The 20886-nt window shown below is 38.0% G+C and overlaps 1 protein-coding gene across 1 annotated transcript in view; it reads right to left on the bottom strand.

Moving 5' to 3' along the window:
• Positions 1-4625: 4625 nt before the first annotated feature.
• The window catches only part of LOC143882423 (ubiquitin family protein), a 32071-nt gene continuing 15810 nt past the window's right edge, over positions 4626-20886 (bottom strand). Inside the window, exons 3-6 of the mRNA XM_077385920.1 lie at positions 5613-5727; positions 5470-5533; positions 5193-5358; positions 4626-5112 (exon numbers count right to left, since the gene is read on the bottom strand). Of these exons, the coding sequence (XP_077242035.1) occupies positions 4867-5112; positions 5193-5358; positions 5470-5533; positions 5613-5727 (591 nt within the window). The 3' untranslated portion in view covers positions 4626-4866. The remainder of the gene's footprint in view (positions 5113-5192; positions 5359-5469; positions 5534-5612; positions 5728-20886) is intronic.

Here is a 20886-nt window from a genome sequence, read left to right as displayed (position 1 = left end):
GCGCCCACTTATGTGGCCGACCCACATGGGTGGGTCCACATGGACCCCCACCTTGTGGGCTTTAGCCCAATAGGCCTTATGACATGTATTTTGGGTTTTTTTAATGAAAATTCAATAAAATCCTTTAAATTTAAAATTCTTATTAATTAACCCAACCCACCCCTTTATAAAAAATAATTTTTCGGACCAAAATACCCCTATTCGACCTTTACACATCCAAATGCGACCGAAATACCCTCAAATTAGTTCATCCCTTAAAGGGGAAAGTTAAAAATGGAAAGTCTTTGTGGTCAAACATAAAAAATAGAAACTTTTAAAATTGGGTCATTTTGGTGGGCAATATCAAACATGATCATTTGGTACCCCCGAAAAATACCCCAAATGCCCTTGACACATAAAATTTCCAAGTCAAGCGAAACCCTTGAGAAACTCTAAATTTAGTAGGCTTTCCAAAATTCATGAAATGATCTAAGATTCCTTAGACACACCCTAGAGGTCAAATGAAACATATTGGAAATGACCAAACTACCCCTATAGTGCAAAAATGGGCAAAAATGAGGGTGACCCTAAAAATTCTAAAAATACCATTGGAAACTTGAACTTTCATCTTCCAGATACCATTGGAACACCCTAGAAACCATTAGGATTGCGAATCAACTTCCAAACACTTAAAATGAGATGAAATCTACCCTAGAATGCATGGATGCCTAATCTATTGTGAAACATGGACTTGACACCTGACAAACTACCAAATCTTTTGCTTTTTAAAGTGTAGCAAAATTGGGGTGACTACAGATATTTTGGGTGTCTACAGATACCCCTCTTTGGTAAAGATGACGTAGTAATCGAATATCAAAGCAAAAATGACAGAACCATTTTGCGTAGCGTTAATCAACAAAGGATTCTCTTGACAATGCAACCTAGCCTAAGGCAAGACCCTAGATGAAGTCCTAGAACATAATCAAGATCATTTATTCTTACCACCATGAGCTGGTAGTTCAGAATAACGAAGAAATAAATTCAATCTGATTGCAAAAATTACACAACTCAGAATGAAAGATAATTATGAGGCAACGCCGTTTTCAAACGGCAATGAGGAAATGAGAGATCATTTTCGAATGGATACCGCTTTCAAACAGGCTCAACAGAAATGAGGCACTGTAATTGTACATGCCAAAGGGAAATAAGAGATAGATCATTTTCAAATGGAATCTCCATTCCAAATTCCCTACAAAAGTGGCGCTAGAAATAGAGAGAAAACCGGCGATAATTTCCCTACAAAATTGGCGCAAGAGAGCCCTATATGACCGGCGATATCACAAAGTGGGTTTGGAGACAGCAGCACAAGCAAATCTATGGCAAAAACCCATCAGGGATGAGAAATCCACGGCTAGAATCCTAAAACCAGCGATGGAAAACAGGGGAAAAAACAAGAGGCGGTGCCATGATGCTTCAAGAATTGTTGAGGCGGTGGTGGTTTATGCTTGAAGCATTACGCCTAAGGCATCAAAGTGGAATGCCAGACACGTTGCCTCCAGGCCCTATTTATACTCTGTATAAATATTAAAGGGATAAGGATGAAAAATAAGAGAGGAGGTTATGGGCCCATACACCTAATCCATTATCTATGGGCTTATATTAGAACATATTATTTATACTCTGTATAAATATTAAAGGGATAAGGATGAGAAATAAGAGAGGAGGTTATGGGCTTCAGCCCATATGGGCCCATACACCTAATCCATTATCTATGGGCTTATATTAGAACATATATCCAACACTGTTCACTGCTTTCTATTTGGAGAAACTGTTTTGAATGGTGACTAAGACACGGTATAATGTTATGGCCAGGTGCGGAAGTTCAGGGAAACCACAAGAAGCAAAGATGGCAGCAATGGTGGCACTGGGATGCGCCTTCCTGATTGGAATATTGAATGTGACATGGACGTCAGTTCTAAGAAGGCAATGGGCCGGTCTATTTACCAAGGATGAGGCGGTGTTGGCGCTAGCAACAACCGCAATGCCAATCGTCGGGTTGTGCGAATTAGGGAATTGCCCACAGGTAACAGGTTGTGGTGTCCTACGAGGGATGGCTCACCCCACCATTACTGCTAGAATTAACCGTACTTCTTTCTATGTACTTGGCTTGCCTGTGGCCGTCGGACTTGCGTTTTGGCTCAAGGTTGGGTTACGAGGGCTATGGTATGGGCTCTTGTCCGCCTAAATTGTTTGTGCCCTTTCCGTTTTGTTTGTGATGTTTGTGAGGACAGATTGGGAGGCTGAGGCCCACCGAGCTAAAAGCTGACCAGTGAGAAAATGGGGATCAAAGATTTTGATGAATTAGAAAATAAAGGTCTGTTGGTTAGGGAGGATGGTTTGTAAGGAGAAACTACATCAAATACATGACTTCTTAGAAATATGTGCTCTACTACTTTGATCGGGTGGTGTTATTTTGTAGCTTTGCATTTTTATAAAGATCTTATGTAAAAGAAGGATATGTGGGTAACTACATCAACAAAGGTTTCATGATGACGAGAAGAATTGGGACAAGTTGAAATTTTTTAGTGAAAAATGAGAAAAATATTGAAGAGAAGAAGCTACTATCAAGTTCAATTTTTATTTAGGAAAATGTTATTAGCACTACTGTATTTTGATGATTGCACTCCTCACTTTATTAAAAGTACGGTATGGCCCATACCATAGGATGATCCAAACCGTCCATTAGATGGGCCACAGCCTATATAGGTTGTGCCCCAAAATTTATTTGCATAGGTTGATCCTAACCCTCCGATCGAAAGAGGGTTAGGATCAACGCTCTAACAATCAGATTGGAGGGTTAGGATCAACCAGTGGGAATGATTTTGTGGCACAACCTATTTAGGGTGTGGCCCATCGAATGGACGGTTTGAATCATCCTATGGTGTGGGCCATACCATACTTTTAATAAAGTGAGGAGTGCGGTCATCAAAATACAGTAGTGCTGATAAAATTTCCCTTTATTTATTCCATTGCTTTACAAAACGTGAGATGAGCCGTTGGATGTTTTTTTATTGGGATATTTTAGAGTTTGCATTATCTTATATACTCTGCATTATGAAGTATACAGGGTCCAATGCCCAATTTCCACTTCCGATGCCCAATATTTCCTGCTCCCGTGTTTACTTTTACTTTGCAGCTTCCACTTTTCAGTATCTACTTGTCACATCCTATGTATTTAGAGACTTAAAAGAAGGATCTGAATGCTTATCCTAAATACCACAAAAGGAGGTGTAAGAGTCTACGAAACTAGCAAAGACAAGTAGACCAAAGAATCCCAAAACGCAACCAATTGGGTTCGTACGTGAACCACAAACTACAAACCCCAAAGTAACATAGATAGTGAGCAATATATGGATCCAGATGGCCCTATTCTTCCGATTCGTATAATCCTGATACCCCTATACTTGGGATTCGTATTTGACTCAATTACCTAAACGTGTGATGCCCCTGTCCTTCACAAATTGGATTGGATTATAGGGATTTAGCAGTGCCAGCCAACCAATTTCCAACCCTAGCGCCCAATTAGTGTAACAGCTTGGGCCATGATCAATTAGATGCATCATATGCAAAAACTATAAGTGCACCTCATAGCAGCATTCCCTGTAATAAAATTCAGTTGATTAGCATTTTAATAGGTGATGCTAGAAAATCTTGGGAGGTAACTTCTTGTGAAGAGTAACATTCTAAAATTAATCAGCTAAACAGGAGTCAACTTGGGTGAGTCAAAGTTGGTTTTGATTGACTTGGTAGGGCAAAACTCAGACTAATAAGAACTCGACCCAGGTAAAACCGAGTCAACTCACTCAAGTCAATAATTGATTAAGGGAGCTCTTGACAGCGACCAAATAGTGTGATCGTGTAAAACTACTGGAAATGGTATTATGAGGAGCAGTTTATGTGAGAAGCCAAATAGACGGAATGGCATAAGTTGCTTCAAAGATTTCATGCAGATCCCATGATCGCCTTTTTTGCCGCCAGCAAGACCAAGAGTACAAGGGCTTCGCACAAAATATCGTTGAGACAAATTACAAAATTCAGAGCTAAAGCCGAGATTGTCTCACCAAAGTAGAGAGGCTAACCAGGTAGCCGATTCTCTTGCTAGCTGCAATGAAAGAGATATTTGTACATTCTGACGGTAGAAAAATCTGTCTAGAATGACTAAGGGTGCTACAAGATGTGATTTTTTTGCGTATTCGTATGATACATTGTAAATAACTGGATTAGTCTGCTCTGGGTTTTGACTTTTGAGGCAAGGTGATAAGTCCCCCTCTTGTAATTCTTTTCTAATTAATAAAATTTTACATGCCGCCCGGGTCCCTAGATAATTCCGGGTTTAGAAAAATTATAAGAATTCAGACAAAATCACAAGCTAGAGACGAAAGAGCAGATGAAAACTGTTTGGAAGTTTAGTTTTTGATCAACAGCCCCTCCATAGTTCAAACTTCTAGCACTTGATCTGATTGTAAAACATTGTGAAAACCCAAACATGAAATGAAAATGAGGTTTGGGAAACTTACAACTTCTGATTTCATAGGCAACGCATTTTGCTTGGCCAAAAAGAACAAAAACGAGGAGAAATGCTAGTCTAAAAAACCAAAAATAAAATAAAATATATATCATAATACTAGAATTTATGCCAATAAATTACTGAAAAGAACTAATAAAAAATGATAAATAAGTTCTTTTCAACTTCCAGAGATATATTAGATAGAAAAGATGGACACCACTGCTTTTCTTAAGCCCAGGTGAGATAATATCGCATTATCTTAAATACCATAAAACCAAGTTAATATATATGTTGTTTGACCTTCTAACCCTCAAGGTTACTCACCTGTGCCTGGGTCTCTTAAAGTCATCCTCTGTAAATGACTCCCAGTTACTGTGATGGAGTGAGCTCAGGTCATCAAGATCGGCTATAGCAAGCAAATACTGTGTCAGCTTCACCAGCTCTTGATCACTGTTCCGATTCAAATGGGCTTTCCTGAAAGGCCTGATTGTCAGACCATTCTGTGGATTCATCACAAAATTCCTCCGAAGGTCATCGAACATTATGGTATTTTTCGAATCATAAAACTGCAAATGAAGTAGTAGTCTCTCAATCAAATGGAATCAAATAGCAAATATGACAATTTAAATTTATCACATTATCAGACCTCTGGAAACTGGGCCCAGATCAAACCGAGTGGCTTGCAATCAAAGATCCCTCGAGAATCACTTTGCACTGTTATCATGGCCAAGTGGTCCAGAAGAGCTGTTATTTTGTAGTTAGGATTATTGAGAACTCCCAGCTGCCCCATCTTCAATTCAACCCACTTCATACTGCAAGAAAAATGGATATTTTTGCTTGTGGGGTTTATTGATATAACAAGTACCTTCTATTCCCAAGACCAGGATTTAATTTTTGTCATAGAACAAGAATATTAATCTGACCTGGTTGCAGACCATATCATTATATCATACTTGGCATAAACAGCAGATAAAAATTCATGAAGATCTGCACACAAAGCATGGGTGATGATAATAGTTTGGACAGCAAATGAAAGAAACCCACCAAAACCTCTAGTTAAGCTTACATGGCCGCATCAGCTCAAGGGGGTTCTCAGCTGTGGATCGATGATCAAATAAAGTATAATCAATGTCCAGGACAAGTAGCTTCTTTCCTTCACGACACGGATGAAGAAGTTCGATCTGGCAGAAACATATCCAGTACAACATAAAAAAACTAATGTTAGCCCAAAACCTCAAGAATGCAACTTTGCAGCTGCCAAGTGACCAAAAGGCTACTCGATTTCATTTGCCAAGTGCTCTTCCCAACAAGAGTTGTCTAAACTCTAAACCAAGAACCAGATGTCCACAGGGGGGATGCGAAATCTTAAATGATAAGAGCTATGTAACAAGAGAATTAAATTTTCATAAAATTGAATTGTATGTATCGGACATGCATCAGCAAAGCTAAACTCTTTAAATATTTTTTTGGTCTTGCATTTTGGCGTTGTTAATTTATGAATTTGATTTTATGGTTTTAGTGTATATTCAGCTATGTTTTATGAACAAAAATGTTCTTGTAATATGTATTTCAAACACCAGAATAAATCTACATGGATGTGCCAGCTTCTTGTGATTTCCAAGCTCCTATTGTCAAAACATATGTCTGTATCCTTGTCCAACACTGATATAAGTGTTCATGTCCTAGTTCCATTGACGAGAAATGCACCGAAAAATAGTAAGGGAGATGCAGGAGAAGCAATGAAAAAATCATTTCACAAGGTAGAAAAGAAGAAACAAAGAAAGAGAGAGTTTAATAGAAAAGGATGTGCTTTGTTGTACAAATAATATCCCTTTCTTATTAAGAAAGGTTACAATAATGGAAGAGAAGTGATAAATCCGCCCCTTTTGATTACTTGGGACACCCAGAAGCGGTGTATCAATGACTACAGAGGGGCTGATGTACTTTACGTCAGAAAGATTCAATGGGGCTGATTGCCACGTACACTGCTTCTGGGTGTCCCAAGTAATCAAAAGGGGCGGATATATCACTTCCCTACTCTAAAATCTGCCCTTGAATACATCAATAATCTCATAAAAGACAAAAGACTGATAAGAAAACTATTATATACATCTCAACACTCCCCATTAAGCTAAACTATAGATATAAATTATACCCAGCTTGTGAAGCGTCTCCTGAAGCTAATTCAGACAAACTATCTTAGTAAGAATATTTTCATGTCAGTTTTCAGATCTAATGCATGACACAGTAATGATCATGGTAGCTAAATGTTTTCGAAAAAAGTTGCAGTCCACTTCTACGTGTTAAACTGTCTCTTGGAACAAAAGATTGGAAGTGGCATGAGTTTTTTTTCTTTTTTAAATAACAATTTTATTAAGAAAAGATGTTGCAAGAAGCATACCACTGGGACAAGACATCTCAAATACAGAAACCCTCTTAGCCCTTAATTATCCATCCTCACATCTTCAAGAGCTAAAATGAGAATCTCTACCACTTCCTAGTTTACACCTTTTACCAGCTTGCCAGCTTCTCCATTTGCTAATCTCTTCAAAAGATGTAAATCGGGCCTTATTTTCAAAACAAGGTCATAATTTCTGAAATAATGTGATGCGGATGAAAATCATAAAAATTGTTTCAGTCGTTTGCGTTGAACAAGTTTTTATATTTTAACTATTATTTTCGTCATTTTATTTGTAGCCTACTTTTTAGGCATCAAATCTCACCTATTTGGTGTGGTTTTTATATTATTAGAAAGGTTTTTCAATTACCTATCTAATGGGCCCAAGATCACACGATTTGGGTGTGATTTGAGCAAGTTATGAGTGTTTTTAGGAAGGGGTATAGGTCAATTACGGGATTACTATTTTTGGTAAGTGTTTATCTTTATTTAGCTTTGCTTTAGATTAGATGAATGGTTGAGATTAGTTCTTAACCTTAGGTTATCTTTTAGGATTTCTTTTTCTTATAAATATATGTTATGTAAGCATTGTAATGAACTTTTTGACTATTGAATAAGGAATTCAAGTTTTTGCAAAAGAAGCTATTTAAGCTTGGAACTTCTTCTCTTTTCTCTTCTTGGTGGCTTGGAGCCATTCTTCTCAATCCCCTCTCATCTTCTCACTTCTCTTCTCCTCTCAAATCAGCCATAAACAAGTATGTCATTAGTTCTTCAATTTTTGTGTGTTCTTGAACCCTAAAATATAAAAACCCAAAATCCAAATATCTCCTACATCGTTTAAGATCTCATCTTGAAACTTTGAAAGACTTATTTTGGGATTAAACCTTAGCCATAGCAATCAAAATTCATAGTTTTACAACTCTTTTCGTGGCCAATCAAATTTTCACACCTTTCAAGCCCCAAAACTTGCTTTTGGAGATTGAAAGCGTAATCGGCCAACGTAGCAGCCCTCTAAACCTGAAAATCTGATTTCTATCGTCATTTAAACCTATTATTTTTCAACCCACAGCAGTTTACCCAGAATTTCCAGATCTGTTCAAATTACCAAAATACTCTTTGGCCTAAATTGGACCGATTTGACCCCTTTTTGTTGCCGCAGAAATTTATTACTGTTTTTCATTAGATTATTGATGATTTCTCATCAAAATCAGTTTTAATTCATAGGTTTTGGTACTGTTTTAATTATTCTACTTGGTCGCACGTTTAGAACCCCGTTTTAGTCTAATTTTGCCCTTAACTAGTTACTCGAAGGACCCTTTAACTGTCGACTAATTTGTTTAAGGTTTATCTCATGCTAATTGTGTTCTTTCTCATTATTTAATGCAAATTTAAGCCTCAATATTGCTGCTTTCCGCCAATTAATTCTGCCATAAATCAACCCTAGTTAACCAGTAGGTGTCTTTAGCCTCTTAAGAGTTAGCCCTAAACTTTCCTAGAACCCATTATCCCATTAGGAGTGTAGGATCTTCCCTATTCTAGATATTGTCCTGCATCAACTTGGTATCAAAGCCTAGGGTTAGTTGTAGGAAACCTTTAGGGTGTTAGTGTCCAAATTAGTGTCTAATTTTCCTTGCATGCCCACAAGGAGTGGTAGAGATTACCAAGCAATGACTTTTAGCAATTTAGTGACTAATGATGAGTTAGCTCAACTCATTAGAGACACTAGAGCGGAGCTGAATCTTAGCCGCGAAGAGATACGGCATAGTAGAGAGCACCGTGAAGCCTGCACTCAAGACCGTGAAGCCCGCAGTCGAAAGCTACAAACCGTTAGCCATGAGATTCCATGGTACCGATGTTACCAACAGACGTTATTCAATGTTACCACAGTCGAGAGCTATAAACCCACAACCGATGTTACCCACTCCCACGACATGCCAAACGCAGTTGATGCTAGTGATGGGTTGAATGTTCTTGGTGAAGAGTACGCCACTGATGACAAAGTTGCTGGGTATACCGAGTCTGGGCATATTGTAAAGATTGCAGACATCGAGGCCATGATGAGCATTGTGACTGAGGATGCCGATTCTATAGTACATGAGCACAATGACAATATTGACTCTGCAGTCGATGCTCCGATCGAGATGATTGTGGAGGTTGAGACCGACGATATCAGTGAACATGATGATCATCAGGAGGTTTGACAGTCTGCCATTACTGATCCAGATACAGTTATAGTAGATGCTTTTGTTGCCGATTTCACTGAGCCTGTTGCGATTCCAGCGGATGTTGATATTTTAGAGGATGGTCATGGATTGATACTGCACAGAGCTGTCATGCCGATCCTACCGATCCAGGAGTACGTTGCTATCTTTCCAGCCAGATAACTTCTCCGCAGCCGTTTGTGTTCTTATGATTTTTCAGGGGCGATTTCTTCCCTCTCACTCCGCCGGCATTTCAGACGGTTCTTACAGTTCCCACGAGCATGTTACAGCATTCGAGACTCTGACAGATTACGACTTATACTGATTCAGTGGATCGTCTACATATTTGATCTAGGCGGACTAGAACTCGAGGGCGAGTTCTTTTTCAAGCAGGGGAGAATGATGCGGATGAAAATCATAAAAATTGTTCCAGTCGTTGGCGTTGAACAAGTTTTTATATTTTAACTATTATTTTCGTCATTTTATTTGTAGCCTACTTTTTAGGCATCAAATCTCACCCGTTTGGTGTGTTTTTGGTATTATTAGAAAGGTTTTTCAATTACCTATCTAATGGGCCCAAGATCACATGATTTGAATGTGATCTGAGCAAGTTATGAGTGTTTTTAGGAAGGGATATAGGTCAATTAAGGGATTACTATTTTTGGTAAGTTTTTATCTTTATTTAGCTTTGCTTTAGATTAGATGAATGGGTGAGATTAGTTCTTAACTTTAGGTTATCTTCTAGGGTTTCTTTTTCTTATAAATATATGTTATGTAAGCATTGTAATGGACTTTTTGACTATTGAATACGGAATTAAAGTTTTTGTAAAAGAAGCTATTCAAGCTTTGAACTTCTTATCTTCTCTTTAATCCAGGCCAATAGAACCTATCTTCAACCAATGATATGGTCTTATCGCAGTTCCTCCAGCATGTAATTCCCATGCCATAAAATCTCATAAGGAGGTACGAGGCAGACACAACTTAGTTCCCTTGAACAAATAACCATCCCGCATTAAATAATCAGAATGTAAATCAGAATGTCCATCGTTCAAGCTAGCATACACCACTCCAAAGTCTGGGCATTTGACATATTCATCTTTTATCTTGTCAAACCCAATGACTTCTACACTCATGGAATTCAATAAGTTGTTAACATGACTCCACGCTTGAAATTCACATGAGCCATTGATCTTCTAGAAGGCCTTAGAAGTCATGAGAAGCGTGACACAACTGAGGGCATCTGCAGCTGTATTCTCAACAACTGGACGATGTTTGAGGACAAAGGTGTACTCTTGCAAATACTCTACCTATCTCGCATGTATTGGTTTCAATATCTTCTGCGAGTTAAGATATCTGAGGGCTTGATGATCAGAGTATAACACAAACTCTTGTGGTAGCAAACAGTGCCTCCAATGGCGCAAAGCCTGGACTACTGCATAGAATTGCCTAGCCTCATTAAGTTTCTCGCTAAAATAGGCAATTGGGTGTCCTTCCTGACTTAGAACACCACCAATTTCGACACTAGATGCATCACATGCAACCTCAAATACCTTGGAAAAATCAGGTAGACGCAAAAATGGGAGCCTCAGTCATGAGTCTCTTAATTTTGTGAAATGCCTTCGTGGCACTCTTGGTCCACTTGAACTCCCCTTTCTTTATGCAGTCAATCACAGGAGCCATAATGGAACTGAACCCTAATAAATCTCCGATAAAATGTTGCCAATCCATGAAAGCTTCGAACTTCATGGATATTAGTGGGTTCTGGCCACTCAACAATAGCACGAACCTTCTCAGGATCAACTTCTACACCTTTAACTGAAACGACAAACCCAAGAAATATAACTTGATTGCTGAAGAATGCATTTTTCAGGTTTGCGTACAGTTTCTCCTGCTTGAGAGTCTCGGACACTTGTCGAAGATGTGATAAGTGGGCAATTTTGGTTTTACTATAAATTAATATATCATCAAAGTAAACAACCAAAAATTTGCCGATGAATGGTCGAAGCACCTGTGTCATTACTCTCATGAATGAGCTTGGTGCATTTGTTAAGCCAAAAGGGATAACCAACCACTCATATAGACCGTCCTTCGTCTTAAAGGCAGTCTTCCACTCATCGCCGACTCGCACTCGAATCTGGTGATACCCGCTTTTAAGATCAATCTTAGAGAAGATGGCGGAACCAGCCATCATGTCAAGCATATCATCAAGTCTAGGAATTGGAAATCGATACTTGACAGTGATCTTGTTTATGGCTCGACTATCGACGTACATGCGCCAACTTCCATCCTTCTTTGGTGTAAGCAATGCGGGTACCGCACATGGACTCAGGCTTTCTCGAATCAAGACTTCGCTCAAAAGTTCATCTACTTGCCTCTTTAACTCAGCATGTTCTTTAGGGTTCATGCGATAGTGGGGCAAGTTCGGCAAAGAGGATCCACATGCTGAATGTCTCGCATACGAGGTAATTCATCTGGTAGTTCCTCATAAAATAATTCCTCATATTCTTTCATTAACGGTTTCACCTCAGGAGGAATTTCAATAACGGCCTCATTCTGGAGGATATAATCCTCTTTTGCCACGAGAGCATACACCTCTTCAATCTCCTTACATTCCTTCTCAAAACCTTTCCGGTTAAGAATGTCCAAGGGTTTCTTGGACTTGCGAGTAGAAGAAACATCCTTCTTGTAAGCAATGTTCTAAAAAGCGCTGAGCAGAGCTGGGCGGCTGACTGAGCTCCCAGCGCCTAGGCGTTTTGAGGCGTTTCTTCATTTGTTTAGATATTAATATATTTTCATAATATCTTGCATTTTTTTATATAAAATACAAATACTTGAATGCATAACAATCCAAACCATTTTATGCATAGGCACTAAACATTAAATAATAACAAAAAGTCAAAAATGCCCAAGGCCTGGGCGGCCTCCCAATAACGCCCAGGCGGTGAAACCGCTTTTTTAAACGCCCCGGGCCTGGGCGGTGCATTTTTTCTGCGCCCAGCGCCTAGGCGGCCTGGGCGGCCGCCTTTTAGAACAAAGCCTGTAAGCCCAAGCGTTCCCATGGGTTAATCATTCACCTTCCCTATTGTTTTGATGCTAGCAAACCAAATTGATTAGCATTTATGGACTAATGTGTTGCTTTGAGGTGTTGTGTTGTATACATGATTTTCATGTCATAATCGCCATTACACAACTCTTCTCAACACATGGCTTGTGAATCAAGGATCAAAGGAACCAAGAGCTTGCACCTACAGCGAAGACATCCTCATTTGAAGATGTTCAAGTAGAGAAGCTCAACATGAAGATTCCACAAGTTCCTAGCAAGTGCCTAGAAAGGTCTTGGAGTTGAACATACCATGGTGACACCTCATGTACCCCACAATATGCATTGAAGATTGGAAGGAGTCGTAAGAGCTAGAACGAGTTCAAGATGTTCACTCAAGCCAAAGAAGTCCAAGGAAGTGCAAAGGAGCGAATACATTCCAAGAAGACTCAACGGTATCATTTTTAGAATGTATTTAGAGTCCTTAATTTTATGTAAAATTGCACTTTCAATAGATTTTCAAATGGTTTTAATACTTACATTTTTAAGATGTTCAAGTAAAGAAGCTCAACATGAAGATTCCACAAGTTCCTAGCAAGTGTCAAGAAAGAGCTTGGAGTTGAACATACCATGGTGACACCTCATGTACCCCACCAACATGCATTGGAGAATGGAGGGAGTCACAAGAGCTAGAACGAGTTCAAGATGTTCACTCAAGCCAAAGAAGTCCAAGGAAGTGCAAAGGAGCGAATACATTCCAAGAAGACTCAACGGTATCATTTTTAAAATGTATTTAGAGCCCTCTTGATTTTATGTAAAATTGCACTTTCAATAGGTTTTCAAATGGTTTTAGTACTTAACTTTTTATATCTTTGAAAACTATACACACACCCAAAAATGTGTTTGAAAACCCAGGACTTAAGCCCAAAGACCATGGCCCAAAGCCCCTGATTTTTAAATGGAATTTTACACAGGGTCGGTCGACCGGGCTATGCCGGGAGACTGCGGGATGGAACCTGGAATTGCAGGGCATCTCGAAATTTATCGAGCAGGTCGACCGGGTCAAGCCGGGCAACCGTGGAATGGGTTCTGTTTCAACACAACCATTCTGTCATGGTTTTGGGCGGGTGACCGTCGTGGGTCGGTCGACCGCGGATAGATTTTTGAGCTTAAATTTGAGCGAACAGGTAGCCCTCGCCAGGCGACCGCCATGGGGCTGGTCGACCGCGACGCTAAGGAATTTGAAAATAAAAAAGGGCGCCCGATAGGGGTGGGCGACCCCGGTAGCTCGATCGACCGCGACGGTCGGGCAAACTAGCTGTTAGGGCTTTCGCAGATTGACTTTTTCAACCCAGTTATTTACAGTTTTACCCCCAAACGGTCATATTTTCAAATACACTATATATACATGATTAAAACCTATCTAAACAAACTTTTGAACATTTGAGAAAGATCAAAACCCATTTTCTTTGAGCTAAAACCTCTATGAACTTGATTTTTACATTTTATGAAGAGGAACTCCTTAGGCTTTACATTTTATCTTCCTTGGAGTGATTGTGAGCTCTCAAAATTGTAGTCCGCCTATCAAGAGGCAAGAGAGTTCTATTTTTATTTTCTTCATTTGTTCTTGAGGGTCTTCAATTCGGCCCGTTAAGAAAGGTGAATCATTGTAAGATGGTGTGTCCCCTCAGCAAGGCTTCCTGCAGAAAGGGTGTCCCCTTTGAAGTTGAAGGAGTCGGGTGTACGACTTCGAGATTCGCTCTTCGAAGAATCTCAATGTTTTAGTGGAGCGCCCCAAGGAGATAAACTTAGAAGAGTGGAGTAGGTCTTGTGATAGACCGAACTACTATAAATCATGTGCCTTGTGGATGCTTTCTCTCCTCCTTCTCTTTGCACTTTGTGGTGATTGAGAAACTCTACCTTTTCTTGTATCTATGTTTTATTAAAACAGGGGTTAGGGCAAATAGGCTTAAAGTAATATCTAAACCATAAATTTCATTATCTTGAATATTTGAACAATTGTTAGATTAATAAGTGCTTAATTAGTAAATTAATTTTAATTAAGCCCAAAATTTTTAATTGACCAATTCACCCCGCTCTTAGTTGTCACACTTGTATTTCATTTGGTAACAGAGCTTCGGCTCTTAGAGAGATTTTTAAATTCAAAAATCTACAAGAAAGATCCGTGACAATCCAAATGGATTTTGAGCTAGGCAAATCTGCTCTTATTCCTCCATTTTTCGATGGAACAAATTTTAGAGCTTGAAAAATTCAAATGCTAGCCTATCTCAAATCCATAGACTTTGACATGTTAGATGTCATTGAAAGGGGATTTTCTATTTCAAGGAAATGTTCTAAAAATGATTTAAAACTATTTTCCTTGAATTCAAAGGCAATGATCTTATTATGTTATGGTTTAACTCCAAAAATTTTTGAGAAAATTTTTAAATGCATCGATGCAAAAGATCTTTGGACAACTTTAGAAGATATTTTTGAGAGAAATATTTGTCTCTTTTCAAATGATAAAATTTTTGAACAAAAAGAGATTTCAAGTCAAATAGATAATTGAAAATCGGAAGTAAATGAAAGTTTGAAATGAAATGAAAAATTAAGTCATTTGAGCAAAATTTTGATAAATAAAAATGATGACTTAATTAAAAGATGCAATGCCTTTGAAATAGAAAATAAATGCCTTGAAAACACAAACATGGATTTAAATGAAAATACAAACATGTTTATGAAAATGAAGAAAAACTTAAAACTAATTTATCTCAACAAATAAAGTGTTTTGAAAATCAAGTGAATGAGACAAAATTAGTAAATGAAGAACTCTCTCTAAAGAACCAAATATTACAAGAGGATAAAGACAAACATGTTTGTCTTCATCATTCTCATGGTTCTAGTTATTTCTCATCTACCAATGTTTATTCTTGTTCATATTGTGGTAGATTAGGACATCACAAATCTAGATATAAGCTTAGATTTGTGAAGTCAAACAAGTTTGTTTGGGTAAGAAAGATACACTCCCGCAAACAAACTTGGTCGGAACCAAAGTAATTTGAGTTCCAAAGTCCCCCACTCAAACTATTTATTGAATATATTGATGTATGGGATTGTGCTTAATTGTTATATCATATGAATGCTCTCTAGATACTATATTTTAAATGTTGCATTCTTTGTATATAGATAACTTGTGCTTATATGATATATCATTTCTTTTTTTAGCTTAGATACATACCATTATTCATGTTTTAATAGAATGTATCTTTGCAAATTGTGCTTGAATGATCACATCACAGCCATGCTATAGTCTATAAGCAAAACAATGATATACTTGTTGTAGACTATATCTTTGTATTTTATTGAATATCATCCTAGAATTTTTAGTCTAAGTACACACACTTTATCTCATATCTTCTTGCACTTAGTATTCATGCACAAAGAAAATCCACAATACAAAATTTCAAAGTGAAAATCATATGTGTGCTTCCATGAAAATCAGTCACTCCTTACCCATGAGTTCAACTTGATCTATCAAGTCCATTTCCTCTATATTTGAACTCTATCTAAGACAAATTTGGCACTTGCTAGATGTTAGGACATTCAACTTGTTTGGGATGTCATCTCTAACAAAATTAATGAGTTGAAAGCCATGTCTAAGGTAATCCACTCAAATCCTTTCTTAGACATCTCTTGTGCCCTAGGTGTGTAAATGTCTATTATCATGCACCTAGTTGTTCTTCAAACCCATTCTTGTGTGCTTAATGATTATCATTAAATACATAAAAAATCTTGATGGGTTAAAGCAGATGTGTTCTAAAAACTTAAAAAGAATATCTTCTCGTGACTAAGATGAAAATATCTAGTCAGAGTAGTTCATTTTGGAATACATGTGTCCAAAGTGTTTATCATTTGATATACTCTAAAGAGTCCTTGGATCCTTCCCTAAGTTCATATAAGAATATATTATATAAGAAAGATGGAAATGAGTCTAGATTCAATATATGAAACTCATTTGAGTAAAGTTGAAAATGGTTAAGGAATCTAGTATCATTGTTGGGCAGTTACCCATGCTGGTGGTTGGTATACAATGCATTGTGATGGGAACACTTGTCTCCCATACATTTTGGTTTTCCATGGGATTATGCACTTGGTGCTTAATACCCTACCTTTGTATTGTGGTTTGTGGATGTAGGTATAGATGTTTGGACCAGGAACTCTTTTGTGTCATGATCATTGTGTCCAAACATGGTAGACGATCCATGAATGATTTAAAATGTCATATCTTGCTCATGACTATCCATAGTGGTATGTTCTCTCTTATATGAGTCATAGATGTCTCTCTCAGACATATTCCTCTATAGTCTATTTTTCTGTTGTCTACTTTCTATAGATTTGAGCTAAGTTGCCATATCTATAAAATCTATAGTTTCATCCCCTTGAATGGTATTGGTTGCATGGTAAAGATGGTAAACCTAAAGTTAAAAATCACTCAATTGGTACTCTTTGTCCTCTCACCTAGTAAGTTGGAGAGTGTACACTCATATCTTCAATTAAAACAACTAATCTCTTTGGCTTCTAGCCAACATCTTCACCATGATAAAGCCATATGTGCATTGAAGTGTTGCTTATATATATGATATATATATATGTGTGTGTGTGCACATAATTAGGGAGTGCATTGTCTGCTAGGTTGTCATCTCTTTTGGAATTACTTGATTACCCCTAACAATCATGCATTAGTAGCCCAAGGGTAGATTGCAAATCATTCATCTTTAAATCCCTCGGTGCTTTTGTGTTAGGACAGCCCTTTGGATTCATACCATATATGAGTCTCTAATAAAGGAGGAGCTTTACATTTATATCTGTCATTTCCATCTTATCATATGATGTTTGATGTGGATCACATATGATAAATACACTCATGTGGAGCTACATTACTCCATATGTGTTGTAGTTGGGTCTTGTCCTATTCTTTATATTTGAGATCATCTCTCATCTTCCGACAAGTTCCCTTGGCCTAAAGCCTTAGTGTCATATCCTTTTAGGCCTTATACTTTTCTTGGATAGACTGTATGTTTCTATCTCTGCCAATGATAAGTATCTTGCTCTAGAGTTTGAAAAATCTCTAGAACCCTTCTTCATTGGACAGTGCTTGAGATGATCATCTCATTGTCTATGAAATAATCTCTTATCATGTATTTTTGAATGAAAATATTTTATCATGATAAGATCCAATGGCTGTGCTTTTTACATTTATATCTAAGCCATTGTATATTGTCAGGCCTTACATTATAAGAATTATCAAAGGTCAATGACAATTTCTTGGAAGAGGGATGATTTAAAAATATTTTTGAGTTTGTCATGTCCCATCATCTCTTCCAAGATTTTTGCTTCGGAGGACTCCACTCAAATCATATGTCCTTCGCAGCTTGTCTGGGTACTTGTCTCCTTCCATCATGCCAGATGTGATAAGATGGTCATGAGTAAAGGCTGGCATGTGCACTTCATGAGCATCCTCGCAAGGATATCATTTTGATGAAGGAGAAGATTTAAAACAAGTACACAATCTCTCAATCTGGGAAGAACTTTTAAAGATGCTACCCTTACATGGAAGAAAGGGTCAAGCATTGATATAAGCTCTTCTAAACATTTGAAGAAGAGTTACGGAAAGAAGAATGTACAATTCAGTTGTACTTCTTTCGAGAGATTTTCAAATACCACTTTTATCCTTTCAAAAGATATTAATTGAAATGTGGTATCAATCTTCCATCTTGTTCATGTATATGAAGCTTCATGCCTCTTATCTATATATATACATGATCTTTTGGTTGCCATGGACATGTTCATGTACTTCAATGGTTTGATTCTTTTATCCATGTGTTTATTAGACTATACTCTTTTTATTGCCATATCTCATGTCTAATAATCATCCATTCCAATTCCATCTGTGACTATCATTTGAATGGAGCAAATTTTTGAATGGTTAAGGTGATTTCAAATGTAAGCTCCCCCTGACTATATCACAGTTCAGAGCATATACATGCTCTGGAAGAGACTTGTCTGCTTACTGTCCAAAGAACCCCTCATGGTGCAACTTGTGAACTCAAATAGTTATGTCATAGATCTGAGCATATCCTTGCTTAGGTAGAGACTTCTCTTCTTCAAAAGTTGCAAATGGAGCCCAAGTGCTCAAATCTCTTACATTTTCAACCATTTTGCCTTGGCATGCCCTATATCATAGGTTTCACCTATGGCCAATGACAAATCCATAGGGGGAGAACTTAATGGTTTCTTATTCATGTTTATATAGACCATTGTGATGTGCTCACATAGTTTATTGCCCCCATACTTGTGCTAAACTTGCAAAATCTTTAGATCAAAATAAAAAAAAAAGGGGGGGGGGGGGCTTATCATGTACTTTGTTTTCTATTTTGATAAGCATTCTATAAGCATGAATGTTATATCATATACCATATATATAGCTTATATAAGCTATCATTCATCTTGACACCCCACTTGCACTTTCACTTACATATCCCTAATTTTTTGCTGTTGCCAAAAGGGGGAGAGTTTTGAGAATTGATTAGGTAGTCCATATTTTGTATGCACCGCATGCTTTACATTATCCTTATAAACTTGTGCATATAATGAGGGGGAGCATTGCTTCATTGTTTATAGTGTTTAATGCTTATTCATTTATTTGTTTAATATCTCCTGTCTCTCTAATCAATTTGTTTGCCATCATAAAAAAGGGAGAGAATGTAAGCCCAAGGGTTCCCATGGGTTAATCATTCACCTTCCCTCTTGTTTTGATGCTAGCAAACCAAATTGATTAGCATTTATGACTAATGTGTTGCTTTGAGGTGTTGTGTTGTATGTAGGATTTTCATGTCATAATTGCCATTACACAACTCTTCTTAACACATGGCTTGTGAATCAAGTATCAAAGGAACCAAGAGCTTCCACCTACAATGAAGACATCCTCATTTGAAGATGTTCGAGTAAAGAAGCTCAACATGAAGATTCCACAAGTTCCTAGCAAGTGTCAAGAAAGAGCTTGGAGTTGAACATACCATAGTGACACCTCATGTACCCCACAACATGCATTGAAGATTGGAGGGAGTCACAAGAGCTAGAACGAGTTCAAGATGTTCACTCAAGCCAAAGAAGTCCAAGGAAGTGCAAAGGAGCGAATACATTCCAAGAAGACTCAACGGTATAATTTTTAGAATGTATTTTTAGAGTCCTCTTGGTTTTATATAAAATTGTACTTTCAATAGGTTTTCAAATGGTTTTAATACTTAACTCTTTAGATCTTTGAAAACCATACACACCCAAAAATGTGTTTGAAAACCTAGGCCTTAAGCCCAAAGACCATGGCCCAAAGCCCCTGATTTTTAAAGTTAAAAATGAAATTTTACACAACGCCAGTCGACCGGGCTATGCCGGGCGACCGCGGGATGGAACCTGAAATTCCAGGGCATCTCGAAATTTATCGGGTCAGTCGACCAGGTCAAGCCGGGCGAGCGCGGAATGGGTTCTGTTTCAACAGAACCATTCTGTCATGGGTTTGGGCGGGCGACCGTCGTGGGTCAGTCGACCGCGGATAGGTTTTTGTGCTTAAATTTGAGCGAACAGGTAGCCCTCGACGAACGACCGCCATCGAGCCGGTTGACCGCGACGGTAAGGAATTTGAAAAAAAAAAAAAAGGGCGCCCGATAGGGGGGTGACCCAGGTGGCTCGGTCGACCGCGATGGTCGGGCAAACTAGCCGTTGGGGCTTTCGCAGGTTGAGTTTTCCAACCCAGTTATTTACAGTTTTACCCTCAAACGGTCATATTTTCAAATACACTATATATACATGATTAAAACCTATCTAAACAAGCTTTTGAACATTTGAGAAAGATCAAAACCCATTTTCTTTGAGATAAACCTTCTATCAAAAGCAAAACCTCTTTGAAGTTGATTTTTACATTTTATCAAGAGGAACTCTTTAGGCTTTACATTTTATCTTCCTAGGAGTGATTGTGAGCTATTAAAGTTGTAATCCACCTATCAAGAAGCAAGAGAGAGTTCTATTTTTATTTTCTTCATTTGTTCTTGAGGGTCTTCGATTCGGCCCGTTAACAAAGGCGAATCATTGTCAGAGGGTGTGTCCCCTCGGCAAGGCTTCGTGCAGAAATGGTGTGTCCCCTTTGAAGTTGAAGGAGTAGGGTATACGGCTTTGAGATTCACCCTTTGAAGAATCTCAATGTTTTAGTGGAGCACCCCAAGGAGATAAACTTGGAAGAGTGGAATAGGTATTGTGATAAACCGAACCACTATAAATCTTGTGCCTTATGGATGCCTTCTCTCCTCCTTCTCTTTGCACTTAGTGGTGATTGGTAAATTCTACCCTTTCTTGTATTTATATTTTATTAAAACAAGGGTTAGGGCAAATAGGCTTAAAGTAATATCTAAACTCTAAATTTCATGATCTTGAATATTTGAACAAGGGTTAGATTAATAAGTGCTTAATTAGTAAATTAATTTTAATTAAGCCCAAAATTTTTAATTGACCAATTCACCCCCCTTCTTGGGTTGTCACACTTGTATTTCACTTCCCTTCAACCACTTTGATTTGCTTTGGTGGGCACGGCTGTAAAGTAATTTTCTTCCCTTTATGCTCAAACGAATATGTGTTGGATTTCCCATAGTGC

This window comes from Tasmannia lanceolata, unplaced genomic scaffold (genome assembly GCF_043159265.1).
Source record: "Tasmannia lanceolata isolate RefF3 unplaced genomic scaffold, GAP_Taslan_0.1 ptg000002l, whole genome shotgun sequence".
Lineage (NCBI taxonomy): Eukaryota > Viridiplantae > Streptophyta > Magnoliopsida > Canellales > Winteraceae > Tasmannia > Tasmannia lanceolata.
This window is presented reverse-complemented; position numbering and strand designations above follow the sequence as displayed.